This window comes from Dermacentor andersoni, chromosome 4 (genome assembly GCF_023375885.2).
Source record: "Dermacentor andersoni chromosome 4, qqDerAnde1_hic_scaffold, whole genome shotgun sequence".
In the NCBI taxonomy this organism is placed as follows: domain Eukaryota; kingdom Metazoa; phylum Arthropoda; class Arachnida; order Ixodida; family Ixodidae; genus Dermacentor; species Dermacentor andersoni.
Window position 1 is genome coordinate 145,914,211 of NC_092817.1, and position 15,085 is coordinate 145,929,295.

Genomic DNA, 15,085 nt, shown 5'->3' on the forward strand with positions numbered 1-15,085 from the left:
TGTTCTCATGTTTTGTCTTTCCAGTGGAGTGCAAACAATTCGAAATAAGAAAATTGTTGCCGCAAACTTTTTCGCCGTTGTAGATATCTACAGGGCCATTGAAATTTACTTTTCGTTCCCTTTATGTGTGCTGGCCTATTTTGAAGCCATGGCTTCTAAGGTATTTATTTTACGTGTTTTAGCAACATGGGACGCTTCATAAGATTGACACATTGAATACAGTAGCCCGATCCCATTTTGCAGTGTTAGTTAGGCTCACTACCAGGAACGCAATGAAAAAGCTCTAATTCAAAAACGAGGATAAGAAAGCGGGCATCCGCATACGCTAACTAAAGCACTGCCCAGTGATTTCTTTCGTTTTAATAAAGGTTGCGTTCACCCTGGTGCACACTTTGTGGTAGTGGAATGAAATGTAATAAAGCGTATGATTGTGAAATATCGGTTTCTGGGGGCATTCTCAGTGCTTTAGTGCACACGGGTGTTCTACCTTTAGGATTTTCCGGAGCTGTCGCAGGCGCCAGGCTGGAATAAGGGTGGAGCCCGAAATGCCATGTTTTCGACAAGACCGCTGTCGACGACCAATGGCAGAAGTTCCATCCCGCCAAAGAGCAGCTCAGCAGGTCCGCTGCATTTAAGGGAGTTGCTTTTGTGATTGACTATTCAACAAACAAGTCAGGTAGTCTTTTAGGATTAGCATGCACTGTTTACTAGTAAAAGTATTTTGTAGGCATTATCTTAAGGACCAACGATGTTGAAGTCGCACTAATTAGCGACGTGGGACATCAACTCCTAACGCTAAGAAAACCATCGTTGTCGCATTACGAGTGACAGGTGCATTTCAGGCCCTCGTGAACTATTTGAGGCGATGATTCTGCCAGCAAAAATAATTATGCGGCAGCATGTGCCAGATCTACTCTCTTTTAGTTTCGCTCTATTGTTTGTCACAATTGGTTTTTAGTGTTTGCGTAGGTGGGCTTAGAATGCCTTACGGTTTTGCTAGGCATACCATAGTCATTTCTTTATTGATATACGTGAAGCGTATTTTTTTTATTTTTAGTAGTTCAGCCTATAGGGATTAATTTTTACTTTGCACGATACTTGCGTACTGCAGGCACTCAACGTAGGACACTCACTTGCAGGCAAGGCTTCACCGTCTTGGGGTAGCGTTTCACAGCGGTCATCGTGCACGATAGAAATATCGTCGAGTGCGATGTAGCCTGGCCTGGAGGCAGCGCCGGCAGTACCCACAAAGATGACCTTCGGATATGGCAAAGAAGCGTTAGAGAACAACATTTTTATCGATCCCGTGCTGTCATCAAGCGAAGCCCCACATTAGACACCACAGTAGCTATGTTTGTTCTTGTTGAATAAAGTCGGTATACATTTCTTTTTCTTTGCCTCACAGTGGCATAGGATTGACAACTATTTATTATGATAAGGATTATGTAGTGATAGAAAAACATTTCACGTGTTGGTAGCTTCTAGCACTAAAAGTGAAACTTTGATCAACCAGGTTCCGCCGTAGCCTACTGCCGCAATTATTCACGGGAAAGTACGGGCAAATACGCAAATTATTATAATTTTGGTATGATAAGTTTGTGAAACAGACATAATACTTTTATTGCAGTTTGGAGTGTCAAATTATAAAGTGGCATAACATGTGGAATTTCATTAAAAATCCCCCATAATTTACATACTGCACGGGATAAACAGTATTTGTCGTTGGAGCAAACAAATGCCCATAAATAGCGGCGTAAATGGAGTGACTCTTGATCCAGGTACCACTTTTAATTTGGGGGCACTTTCTTGTCCTAAATGTTCTCACCCTTCTGTTATGAGGCACAGCGATGCGACCTTGCTGCCATGCCAGTGACCTTCGGCCTTTCTGTGCCCACAGAGGAACGCCCTTTTCATAGTGGTCGGACGTGCCAATAGTTTGCACCTGTAGGATGAAGGGAGACTCTGAGTACACTACCATAAGCGCTTCCTCCTATACTATGCACGTGGCCTTTACGCCTCATGCTTTCCCTTAGTACTGGCTGTCCCACGCAGTGCAAATCCTCGCCTATCAGAATGCGTGAAGGTGGAATTGATTACTGCGTGACAGGTTGCTATGTACGATTAGCTTATACGAAACCGCACTTACATTTGTAAGGAATCACTTTAAAGCACATGATGCACCATGTAATTGTTCTTTCTTTCTTTTTCAACAGTGACCAAATTGTGTACATTTATTAGAAACGTTGCCATTAGTTTCGAAACGGCCATGCCTCATACCGCGCGATGAAATTACTTGGCGTCCCAATTTCGTTCCCCGCAATGCGCGAGGCGCCCATTGTACAGTGAAATAACACGAAAGACTTCCATCAACCCACTCCACTTCCACAAGAAAACGTTCCCCACAGAGCCAGTTACCTTAAAAATGTAATTCATAGACTTTTATTAGTTATCTAACTACGCCTGTTATTTGCTGTGCACTTGATTTCAATCCTCTATTGCGGCTCAGTGGCTACGCTTTGTGTTGCGTTACGGAGCATTAGGACTTGGGTTGGATTGCCATCTACGGCGGCCGCATTCAAGGCAAACAAGAACACTTGTTTACATTGATTTAGGGGCTCACTAATGAATACTAGGCGGGCCAATTCCCTCTGGACGCCACAACAAGTACATTTCTCAAAATCCGTGACTTTCCGTGAGAGAATAAAGGCCGAAATCTAAAGCGACGCGGTTCTAACTTTTTTTTCTTTTCGGGGGGGGGGGGGGGGGGGCATTTCTTTTTCAGCCTGCGAACAACTATATTTGAAATGTGCTGTAGGGCTTGTGTTAAAAACTAAGTTTCTTAATCGCTGACCGTAAGCAATACTGCTGACTTCCTTTATGCTACGTATATACAATATATTGACTTCCTGAATGTCCAAAATGAGCCGTACATTTCTTGTTAGAGTTGCGTGCTAGCTTTACCTTCCTAAATTAGGTCGACTGGAAACGTGAAGTGGGCACACAAGTATGCTCCGTCACCTTCAATTGTATTGTCGCGTAGAGCGGTTCGAGCCCTTCTCACAGAGACACCACCTGATGCCTTTAACGCTGTTAATGACATTCATTAGATGGGGAAACTGCTTGTGGTAATAAGCGGGCGCCTTCATCCAAATTCCCCAACGAGTGATAGCATTATAAACGAAATGAGGCTAGGACAAGACAGAAAAAAGGCATTTTAGGCTCTTAAACCTCAATATAGGCTAGAACACCAAGATAGGCTATTACAGCCACAATAAAAACGTCACTAAAATGTTTCTAGGCCCATAGTTCGTGCCTGTAAGCTAAATAGTCACGATACGAAGGTGAGCAGAAAAAAAAAGGCCTTTTGCCAGAAGTTTAGGTCTCCCGTTGTCGTTATCCTATTCTCGAGGCCAGACTGCAATATGAATAGGTTTTAATTTACCTAAGGAGATGGTAGGATAGCATACAAAAGGCCTGAAAATGAAGGTCATGCGCAACGCTTGTGTCACGTCAAATCGCATCATTTCATTCTGCGCATCACCCGTGTTCCTGAAGGGCAAATTCGCTAACTAGTAGTGCTCAGAGAGCTTGGCTTACGCATCTGTCGCCATTAGGTTTTATAATATACACTTCCAAAGCGGCCCTGGCTCTTGATTTCAGGGTTTCAGCTGGAAAGAGAGCCCACTACATATGTATCATCGAGTACACGAGAGATCTTGGATCGTCACTCAGGCGCCCCATACACAGCGGCGTCGTAAATCTCCATGGTCGCGGGATTGGATAAAAGCCTTCGGGGTGTTCGTTTACAGAGTTTGTTACAGACTCATTACAGATTCAGATGCAGCTAAGTATACGCGTGACCGCGGTGCTAGCTTTGATAAAGGCCGAGCCAGCGTGCGCTTGGCGAGACTCGTCGGACTCAGCGGGGTCGTCATCACGGGCGTCAAGGCTATGCTAAAGGACATACTGCTATATGTGGCCTGCATTCGATGCCTAGAACGCACCGGGACAGGTACTAGAGAGACGCCTGGCGCAGCAGCGAGACCCCGTGAAGGCACGCCTAGGGTTGACCACGCGCCGGCAAGAGGGCTCGTGAGATGCAGCGGTCCCCGACGCAACGTGCCGGCTGACCGCCGTATGTGTCGCGAACTGTTCAGACGCACAAAGCGTTTTTAAAGCGAACAACATGCCGTTCGTTCGTTCGTTCGTTCGTTCGTTCGTTCGTTCGCTCGCTCGTTCGCTCGCTCGTTCGCTCGCTCGTTCGTTCGTTCGTTCGTTCGTTCGTTCGTTCGTTCGTTCGTTCGTTCGTTCGTTCGTTCGTTCGTTCGTTCGTTCGTTCGTTCGTTCGTTCGTTCGTTCGTTCGTTCGTTCGCTCGCTCGCTCGTTCGCTCGTTCGTTCGTTCGCTCGCTCGTTCGTTCGTTCGTTTGTTTGTTTGTTTGTTTGTTTGTTTGTTCGTTCGTTCGTTCGTTCGTTCGTTCGTTCGTTCGTTCGTTCGTTCGTTCGTTCGTTCGTTCGTTCGTTCGTTCGTTCGTTCGTTCGTTCGTTCGTTCGTTCGTTCGTTCGTTCGTTCGTTCGTTCGTTCGTTCGTTCGTTCGTTCGTTCGTTCGTTCGTTCGTTCGAGCTGTTAGCTTACATTTTTTCCAAGCAGTGCAGTGCTTGCCCTGCCTAGTGTTCTTAGAGCGCATCTGATGTGCGGTCTTCGATTGTGTCGCTGTGGACGTCTTGTCGCGCTGTAATCGGCAAGCGGTAGTTTTCCTTTAGCGAGAGCAGCATTCGTTTTCTGACCCCATAGTTCAGTCTTGAATTGGGTTAATAAATTAGTTGTGCATGCTGCAGCACCGTACGTTTCTCTTTGTGGGATTTACGGTGCACAAACAACCTTCCCCTGCTCCCTTGTCTCCCTTAGTGAAGGCCTGCTTTCCCTAATTTCGATCAGGAATGAACGGCTTTAAGATTGTCGATTGCTGCATTTATTGCGACCCGTCTAAAACTTCTTGTAAACAACATGGGTGGAGTAATAACATTCCATGTAGCTTCATCATCATCATCATCATCAGCCTGGTTACGCCCACTGCAGGGCAAAGGCCTCTCCCATACTTCTCCAACAACCCCGGTCATGTACTAATTGCGGCCATGCCGTCCCTGCAAACTTCTTAATCTCATCCGCCCACCTAACTTTCTGCCGCCCCCTGCTACGCTTCCCTTCCCTTGGGATCCAGTCCGTAACCCTTAATGACCATCGGTTATCTTCCCTCCTCATTACATGTCCTGCCCATGCCCATTTCTTTTTCTTGATTTCAACTAAGATGTCATTAACTCGCGTTTGTTCCCTCACCCAATCTGCTCTTTTCTTATCCCTTAACGTTACACCTATCATTCTTCTTTCCATAGCTCGTTGCGTCGTCCTCAATTTGAGTAGAACCCTTTTCGTAAGCCTCCAGGTTTCTGCCCCGTAGGTGAGTACTGGTAAGACACAGCTATTATACACTTTTCTCTTGAGGGATAATGGCAACCTGCTGTTCATGATCTGAGAATGCCTGCCAAACGCACCCCAGCCCATTCTTATTCTTCTGATTATTTCCGTCTCATGATCCGGATCCGCCGTCACTACCTGCCCTAAGTAGATGTATTCCCTTACGACTTCCAGTGCCTCGCTGCCTATTGTAAATTGCTGTTCTCTTCCGAGACTGTTAAACATTACTTTAGTTTTCTGCAGATTAATTTTTAGACCCACTCTTCTGCTTTGCCTCTCCAGGTCAGTGAGCATGCATTGCATGTAGCTTCTTAAGCATCATGTAATGCGGTTGTAATGTTTTTACAGCAAAGCTGTATATGGCTAGGCTTACGGCCATTTTTCGTGTGCGGGTGCAAAAATGTAAGTTGCCGATACCAAAGATAGTGCAGAAAGGGCCCGAACGCAACACCACATACCCCTGTCGACTCCGGGTGGCGGACTACGGAACCTGTAACGCGCCCTTGAACTACCCTTGTTCCACATTTCACCGAAAGGGGTCCCGGGCATAAGGGTTACATTCGGATCTTAGCCTAAAAGGCCAATCGGCGTCGGTCGTGCCTACGCTCGCACTGCCCTCTCTTTGTCAGTGTTCGAAGCATTTGTTTATCTAGTTTCCTTTCCTTCCGCTCTCCCGTGGGGGCTGTCCCGTCGAAATGTCACGCGTGTCTAGTTTCCTTCTGCTTCTCGGGGTGGCGGTCCCGTCGTCCACGCTAATGACAATAAATGTGCGTGAGTACCTTTCATCACGATGACATCTGATCAAGACAATAAATGAGTTCCTAGCTTTGTTCAAAATTCTGTGTCACCTCTGTGTCGGGTGCGAAACCGTATCGCTGGTCATCTACCTTCACAGATTAGAATGACTCACGTTTATTTTATTATCATTCAACTCTTTAGAGCGCAGTTCTTAGGCAAGCGTTCCTGCGACGAGCGTCGCTCCCGAGGTCCTTCGTAACCAAGCAAACGAGTGTAGTGAAGGATAAACGAGCGAACGCGGAGCGCAGCGGCGGATGAAGGAAAGCGATAGCGAAGAGACCGCGAGGAGGAAAGCGGAGCAGGAGGGTGCAGCGGAACCATGATGCGGAAAGTGGAGGAGGTATGTATGCGGCGGCTGCTGTGAATCGCGCCTAGGCGTTATCCACACGCTGCGTCTCGCGATGTCCGGATTAGCGAGGCAGTCGCGCCACACTTCGCTTCGTTTGCAACGTGCCGCACAAGACATTTGTCCGCCCCGGTTAGTATATGTCGAAATGAAAATACGCATAGATGTGCGCTCAAACTTCACATTTGTGAGTATCGTAAACGTCGGTCAATTTTGTTTTAATTTGCGTAGAGTGCTTATACGATGTCTTTTGGGTCTTGGTTCAAACGCAACTGAAGGCGACAGCATTAATTTTATTGAATTTACGTTGCTGACACATTAGCATATTGTTTTCAAGGGATTGCTATTCTGATATCATAAATGCTAAGAGCAGTAGCATACCACATATCGGATGCCTGCGTAAAGTACGTGGTTATTTTTCGGATTTGTACTTTTACTATTATGTCGCTTAGCAACAACTGAGAAGGCGAAGCTAAATTACGAGTCTTGAAGTGCTATAAGAAGTACTTCACGGTGTGTTGGACAGATTGTTGTCCAGAAGAACAGTGTGTTCTTTCATTAGTATGTTGAGCGCCAAAAAACATCAACTAACCACCTATTGAACGATAGTGTACCTCAAGGTTCATCTCCGGATCTTCAGAGATGATGTACCAAAACTCTGCGCATTGCGTTATCTTGCGGCTCCAGGTGAGGATCTCGCTGATGAGTTCTGCCTTATTGCCTTTGTTCTGCTCGAAGTTGCTGAAGAACAAATAGGATCCTGCAATAAAAGAAACGGAGAGCTCGCGTGATGAGCTGTGGTCAATATCGCTTATGAATTCCGTGCCTTCGGACTACACCATTGAACATACTGAAGGACATCCATAGTGAAAAAAAATGTAGCAAAAGTCATTGCGCTTTTAGAATTAAAATTCGCTCTTAATATTCGCAACTGTATTATGCTTGATATATCTCGGAAAAAGCATTAGGCTGTTTCCGATATCATAGAGCGGCTACTCGTTGGTTTTATCAATAACTAGGGGCAGTTAGCATCAAGCACTTTACACGTGGGTAAGTTTACCTAAGACGCCGCGCTGCCAGTTGTCGTATAAGAAATCGGTCTCTTTATTAATTGTCATTTTTTGTCCTACAGCATAATGTCGTTTTTGTAACCCCCGTTAGTCGGTAGTAATTTTAACAGCGAGTGAAATGTCAATGGCGTCGGTTCTTTTGTATAACGCGACTCTCTTGATGGAAAGCCTGTGTATTTAAATGCGCGTTGCACCACCGACAAATTACAGAAATGACGAGCACTTCACTTGGCTCAGTATTTTGTCTTCGCGATATAAATAAGACATATGACTTGCACTTTAGTTAAGAGGAAAAACTTGACAACATGAACCGAGTGCACTTTCAGCAATTTTTTAAAGCTTATTGCTTCAATTTTCCGCCCAGCGATTGTCATATCGTTCCAGCATACTCAGGAATAGCAGGTAGGCTCTATTCTATGACAGAAGGTACTATATGCTGAAGCATTCATCTTTGAGCGGTTGCCACGTGAGACGAAGCAAAAGAGCTCACCACTTGTCATTATTCGCAAAGTTACCAGTTACCTTCCGTGTTTTCCCACTGATACAGTAGGGTAAATCCCACAACTGCTGCCAGGCAAAAACTTCGATACACAAATTGCTCAACTCAAGATTGCAGTACGTTTGCAAAATTTATTCCACCGCAACAAACGCGCTATTTCTTTAACTCAGTAACGCCTTGCAGCTATCTCGCTATGGATATGTAGAACACGTTACTCGTCTGGTTTTGCCGCGGCCTTAGTGATAATGGCCGCCCTTTTAAAAGAAGCTAAAGTAAATGGTCTTAGCTTAATTGGCTTGTACATTTCAACGTTTTACAACACTTTGTGCCACCAACGAGAATCAAAACGAGTCGATGTTTTCGTCTGTTTGAGAAGAGAAGTCGGCGTCAAAGGTTTAACATGAACGCAAAACGCTGCGCCCACGAAGGTTTCGTCTTTAGAAGAATTACTCATAATAGGACAATAGGAAAGCGTTCCAGCTTCAAGAGAAAACTCTGTCAAAGCTGCAAATAGCTCAGTGAAAGCATACCAATAACAGCCTTGTCTTGTTACTCACAATTTTGCTAATTTAATTTCATTTTGTCTTCATTCAAGTATAGAAAAGCAATAGTTGGAGCTTTAAACGAATTTTAAAATATTTTCAAAGAAAAAAGAAGTAATAAAACTTGAATATTTTAGAAACATCCTTGTTTCCGTCTGATGAGCGTGAACAGTAACATACAGCTCGTGTAGCGAGCACGCTGTGGTGACTGTTGGTCGGCAATCGTTTTTGGCACTTGCATGAGAAAGTTGTCTATGCTCTATTAGGGTAGTTTCAGTGAGCAATCCGCACGGATTAACAGCGAAAACATGTGGATTTGCAACTGGCCTACAGGTGAGCAATTCGGCTAGAGGAAAATACTTTCTCAAGAGTACGAAATGTAGCATGAATATGTCACCGGGTAATTTCGTGGCCGCGTTAATGAATTTTTTTTTTTGGCAACAACATTTAAAAAACAATCTTGCCTGTGGCGTTCCCGAAGGTGTGGTCTTGGGGTGGTCTCGGCAGTGTTGTCTTCGTTGTCCCACCGCCGAGTATCCACGGTGAATTGTTGAGATAAGCCACGCGGTTCCTCCAAGTGCACCAGCCATTTTCAAAGTTACACAAGTTCTCCGTGGCTGCAAACCAATCATCACGCTGATGATGCCATCTTTGTTGCTACTCAGCGACGTTGGATACTATACTGACATGCCCCTCGTGGTAATGTGTGCTTGAAACTGAGTTAACACGATAGAGGATTGGACCACTGATTCGCCCTGCGAAGGAGCGCAATGTGGCTCAGTGCCGCAAAAACGGACTGCTCATAAGCGTGCCTGTGGCTATAGAATGCACAGTGCTCAGATATTCAAGCGCGATAATCGGCCCGCGTGACGGCCGGCATTTTTTATCTCACCGGCGGACCGCTGGGACACCGAATTAACGCCTTGTGGTACGCAGTGAATGAGTGAGTGCAAGAGCCTTTGTGAAGCATGGTCACTGCATGCATACGGCACGCCCAGTGGTCATCCACCGCTACCCGATTGCGCAAAATGTGCCGGCCACCGTGGGTACTGATCGCCGTGTTTGGATCGCAGAGAACAGTACACCTGGGCTTCGACAATAGGTATGCCACAGTCACTGCAATAGAAAGGGACGGCTGAAAGTCGTAAGACAACGCCTTGTTTGTGTGTCTGACGTCATCCTTTCGTCGATGTCCTTTTGCGCTGCTGTAGCATTCCTTCTGTGCCTAGTCTTGATTTACGTTTCATCGGCGGTGCTATCTTAGGTTGCTTTGCGAACAATTTCTAAGTTTCTTGTCAAGTCAAATTTACAGGGTCACAACACAAAACAGATCTCTGCAGCCATTTTCATGTACATCAATTGACTGTAGAGCCTTCCACGGTTGCTACAGATAATAAACAACAGCGCGATTTGCTCAAAAAAGCAGCACTTGAACCCTTCCGTAAAGTGGCATATAGCAGCATGTGGCGGGATTATCTGTAAGTCATCTCCGCTGCGCTTGTTCATGGGCTGAATCGGCTATTCAAATGTTTGCGTGAATATAGTCCTAAGTGCTGTTAGCGAGGAGACGACAGTCAATAGTGCCGCTACAATAAAATCAGTTCTCTTTGAATGAGATAAAAAGTAAGACGAAATATGCTACAAGGAACATTGGGGCTCCTTGGTACAAAATAGCTGGTCAGCAGTTGTCATTCCGCGGTTAACGATCACATTTCTTTTTTCCCCGTGAGCGCAGTATGATGAAGCTGAATTTCGAGGGTATTTTGTACTGAATGTTCTTTTCTTTCTACTTTAGAAATCTGATTCTCCTACTTTTTACATTTATTTTTTACATACCAAACAATAGGTCAGATTAGCCATGGCAAAGAGCGCAGTTTGACTTCCCCAGTAGGGGTTACACCTAAATTTATTTATTTATTTATCATGAATGGAAAAGCGCATAAATGGTACAAGGCAGATGCACTGTTGTGGTTACACTGTTTTAATAGTGTAATAAGTGGCTAACTCAGGCCGGTTCGTCTATGTCCAAAAAAAAAAAAAAAGACGAGTTACAAAGCAAAGAAAGGTATGTGCGGAATGCGACAGACGAAGCGCTGTCGAGTCCATACGTCCTGTTGTTTGCGCTGTTAGTAGTTTTTCTTTTCTTTTTTTAATGCGATAGCACTACATTCCACATGAAGCGGAAAATTCCCATTTCGTCCGGCGTTAACATTCCATGTTACCAAAACCCACGTTATCAAGTGACAACGTCATGTTCCCGGCACTGGATCTGCTGTGGTTCACACTGAGAAATACCATGTCGAATAGCCATGGCGTCGGACGGACGCCGTGGCCCACACGCAAAATATTGACTGGCCAATTTGAAAATTGGGAAGATTCATGTTAAAAGCCGACCAGGCCCACTCCCAAAATTGACTTAGCCCACCCCCGAAATTTGGGTGGCCCACTCTCAACACTGACTTTGCAAAACTCAAGCACATGACCAAATCAAAATTATTGTGCGGGAGAGTCCTAATGCTTTCTCATTCAGTGCTCGCAAGGAGACTTAAGTGCCTCTCTAACTTTTTTATTGATGCTCTGCGTGTGTTCGTATAAATGTGAAAGAAGAGCTACGCAAAAGATAACGTCCTTCCAACAAATACATCAAAGGCTTGGTCTTCGCGCGTGCTCTAAGCACACGCTGTTTACCTGTGTGCCATAGTGTTCATCATCATAAAACTTAGTTGCTAATTATTGTTAAGTAATGAAATCAGAAAAATGCGAAGCACTCGAGAATTCCCCAGGTGGCCGCTACCAAAGTGCTGCTTTTGGATGCCCACAGTGGGCTTCACTTCTTTAAGAGAAACTTTCCTCCTGCCAGCTGAGACACCTTTTATGCATGATACTGCAGTGTGTGGCAGATCTCACCTCTGTTATTATTGCAGCCTCGAACCCAAATAGCATCGATGGCACAGAGGGAGTGGGGGAACTTCTTTCCTCTGATGGTGCATTTGAACTTGATCTGCGCGCAAAAAAATTGTGGTAATGAGTATTCACACACTAGATTTATTCGGTTTTAATTCATTAGCAGCCATAGTAATCAGTACAGTGCAACATTCTTTCGCTTGGTTTTCTTCTTGCCTGACATGCGTGTTGACCATCAAGCACTTCACATAGGAGCATCGAAAGGAACTAAAGCTCAACTATTAGATGGCGTCACACGTTGTTTACTAAAGCTTGACAAGTTCTGTCTATCGGCGAGTTCCAAACCTACTTCGCACACGCATAGAGAGATTATGTGTCTAACCAGCATGGTACCGTCAACAACATATAGTGCTCTCGGCACCAGGACATTTCTGACTTCAACCGGCACCATTTCTCATCGTGCTACTACAATTACCTGACACTTCTGGCAATCTTTCGTTTGGAGAATTATAAGCCATTTCACATTTTCTTATGTCATATACCTTCAAAATACAGACCACGTGCGTACATTTGCACAATTTGAACATACTTTTTCTTGAAATTGTGTTTCATTATAACACCGTATACTCTATCTTTCTTTTTCGATTTTATTACATGTGATTTACAACGTTTACTTTCAGTAAGTTTCATCATTCATAGTTCTTTTGTTCCAACGTTCCCCAGGAGTGTAGCACTTATTGTATCTTTAGTGGCGGTGGACTTCGCTGTCGAGTTGAAATTTAAATGGGCTAGCAGAAATCAATTGTTCCCAACCTATAAAGCCGCCTTCTATATACACATGTCCACCTTTAAATAAAAATTGGAATTACCACCAAACTTCCTGCGAACTTGCGTCGCACCCATGTATGGCAGCGCTATTGAATTTGCACAATTAGAGTGCAGCTCTTAGGCCCCCGTTCCTGCGACGAGCGTCAGCGTTGTCCCTCGTGACGAAGCGAAAGAACACAGCGAAGGATTAAAGTGAACGCGGAGCGCTGCGGCAGATGACAGACGGTAATATGAAAGAAAGCACGAGAAGGAAAGCGGAGGAGGTGAGTACGGCGATAGCGTGAGAAGAAAGGCGTAGTGCCGCGCAAGACGTACTTTGAAGCGACGATGGCCATGAGACGGTGCCGGAGTAGCGAGCGTCGTCTTTATGGAAGCAGAGCGGTGCACGAGCGGATCTGCGGCGGCTGCTGTGAATCGCGCCCACGGTTCACCCACGCGCCGCCTCTCGCTATCTCCCGACTAGCGAGGCAGTCGCACCACACATCCTTCCGTTTGCAACGTGCCGTACGAGACAGATTGTTCGCCCAGCCAATATAACGTCAAATGAACACACGTACGCATCTGCGCTCAAATTTCGCATTTGGGAGTATCGTAATCCTCGATTAACTTTTTCTGAGTCAAACGGGGGGGGGGGGGGGGGGGGGCAAACTTAAACAATTTTTGCCCTAGTCGACGGCAAAAAACTACTTCCTATTTTTGGTTCACTTTCCTTAATACACGGTGTCTGGTACCTACTGATTGTTCTATGTAAATGATGATTATCAGCATGGACGGTGGTAAGAGATTCAGCAATGTGGTACCTCTCCTACTAATTCAGAGAAACGTCAGTGTTTGGTATACTAAATAATGCGCACTTGGTTCTTAGAAGTGCAGGTTATTTTCGCTTCAGATGGAGCACCCTGGAAGGGCTTTCAAATTTGCTTTTCGGTGGAAATGCAGCTCTTACCTTCTACTGCACTTTGGCACGACATGGGGGCCTAAAATGGTTGCAAATAATGGTGGCGATATTTTTAAGCCTCCGAAAACAAATAGTTAACCGGCAAAAAGCCGGGCTATAACGTGGCTGCTTTCGCTGTGAACCAACTGTAGCCACATTATTATTCGTAGTATAATAGTATAAGCTTCATAAAAGCTCACATGTCGTTAATGGGCCGAAAGAAAGAGCAACTTTTTCAACTTTTCTTTTAGGCATAGGTTCAAATTTTTCATGTTAGGACAGTGGGGAAAGCGCACAAACTCAGGGTTTAAACATCATCGTGCGGATTGGATGTCGGAACAAATATTTTACACGTAAATTTTCTCTGAAAAATTCGTAAGTGGACGATTTCCTTAACAGAAAACCCCTTGTGCACCCTTTCATTAATAGGAGGATGCTAAAAGGATAGTTTGAGCGAAACATACGCCTTGCGATATTTCTGGGCGCTCGAGCATTTCAATATTTGAAGCAAATAAATACCCAGAAGTGTATTTCCCGGTGGTTTGCGCCAAGTCATTGCTCAAGCACGTCATATGGTCAAAGTAGGGTACGGATGTCAACTTGCTACTTCATGTAGATAGCATCTCTGGTGGTGCAATGGAAATTCATTGCTTTTCTTCTCTTATTTTCTACCGGCCTCTCACTGTTTATGACTGGCTCTGTTGAAGTAGTATCAGCCCAATGCTGTTGCATAGATCCGCTACCAATCTTCAGCGGATCATAGCGCGGCAGGCAATCGTAGTTCTAGAGAGACATGTTTTTACTGGTGTAGCATCGGGGCCGGCACAGTATTATGCACATTAAGCATAACATTGTTTTATGCAGTATTGGTTGGAATAAACATTCTCAGGTGCACGCTAAGCAATCTACTACCGATGAGAGCAGGGCATTTATAGTCCAAGTGTCTCGGCCGAGTCGCCCCGGTCGTAAACTAGAAAGACGCAACTACATTGTGCTCTTGACTCTTAATTTCCTTCACATCTAACTGCTAGCTTCGCTTAAATTCCTTCACCTTGGTGCTGATTTATAGACGAACTAAATAACTGAATAGCGTGGAGTGAGTCTGTCAGAGCACCTGGAGGCGCTACTGAACTCTTAATTTGCTTTATCATTCCGAGTGTTTGTGTCGCCGAAGCAGTCGAGAAGTAACACTTACGACTGGCTATTTCTATAGGGCCACAGTTTGATTCCATGGCGGGCAGCTTCTTTTTATTCGGCGCATATTTTTTTACAAAACATTGTAAACATTAAATTCTGGAGTTGTAAGAGACGAAACCACGACATGATTATGAGACACGCCGTAGTGGGGGGACTTCCGATTATTTTTGACCGACTGGGGTCTTTTAACGGGCACCTCGTGCACGGTACACGGGTGTGCTTGCACATCGCCCGCATTGAAAAGCTGCCGCCGCGGCTAGGATTTCATGTCGCGCCCTCGAGCTTAGCAGCTCAAAAGGCTCAGACACAACGCCACTATTGCAGCTTATTTTTACCCCTTTCGTTTTACGGTATGTGTCGGAACACACTTCGTAATTACGTCGGCGGACGTCCTAAAGACTACAGTAGTGACAGCATAAAAGGCATCAATGGTAAAAATAAAACCTACTGTACATTTCGGCAAAACAAACATTGAGAGAAAGGGTGCGAT

General features: G+C 45.1%; 1 protein-coding gene across 1 annotated transcript in view; it reads right to left on the reverse strand.

Annotated features, from left to right (window-relative positions):
- Positions 1-15,085, reverse strand: part of LOC126537740 (MAM and LDL-receptor class A domain-containing protein 1-like) — a 204,840-nt gene that overhangs the window by 187,747 nt on the left and 2,008 nt on the right. The window contains exons 2-7 of the mRNA XM_050184828.3: positions 11,637-11,730; positions 9,194-9,346; positions 7,233-7,378; positions 1,826-1,942; positions 1,134-1,257; positions 488-625 (exon numbers count right to left, since the gene is read on the reverse strand). Of these exons, the coding sequence (XP_050040785.3) occupies positions 488-625; positions 1,134-1,257; positions 1,826-1,942; positions 7,233-7,378; positions 9,194-9,346; positions 11,637-11,730 (772 nt within the window). The remainder of the gene's footprint in view (positions 1-487; positions 626-1,133; positions 1,258-1,825; positions 1,943-7,232; positions 7,379-9,193; positions 9,347-11,636; positions 11,731-15,085) is intronic.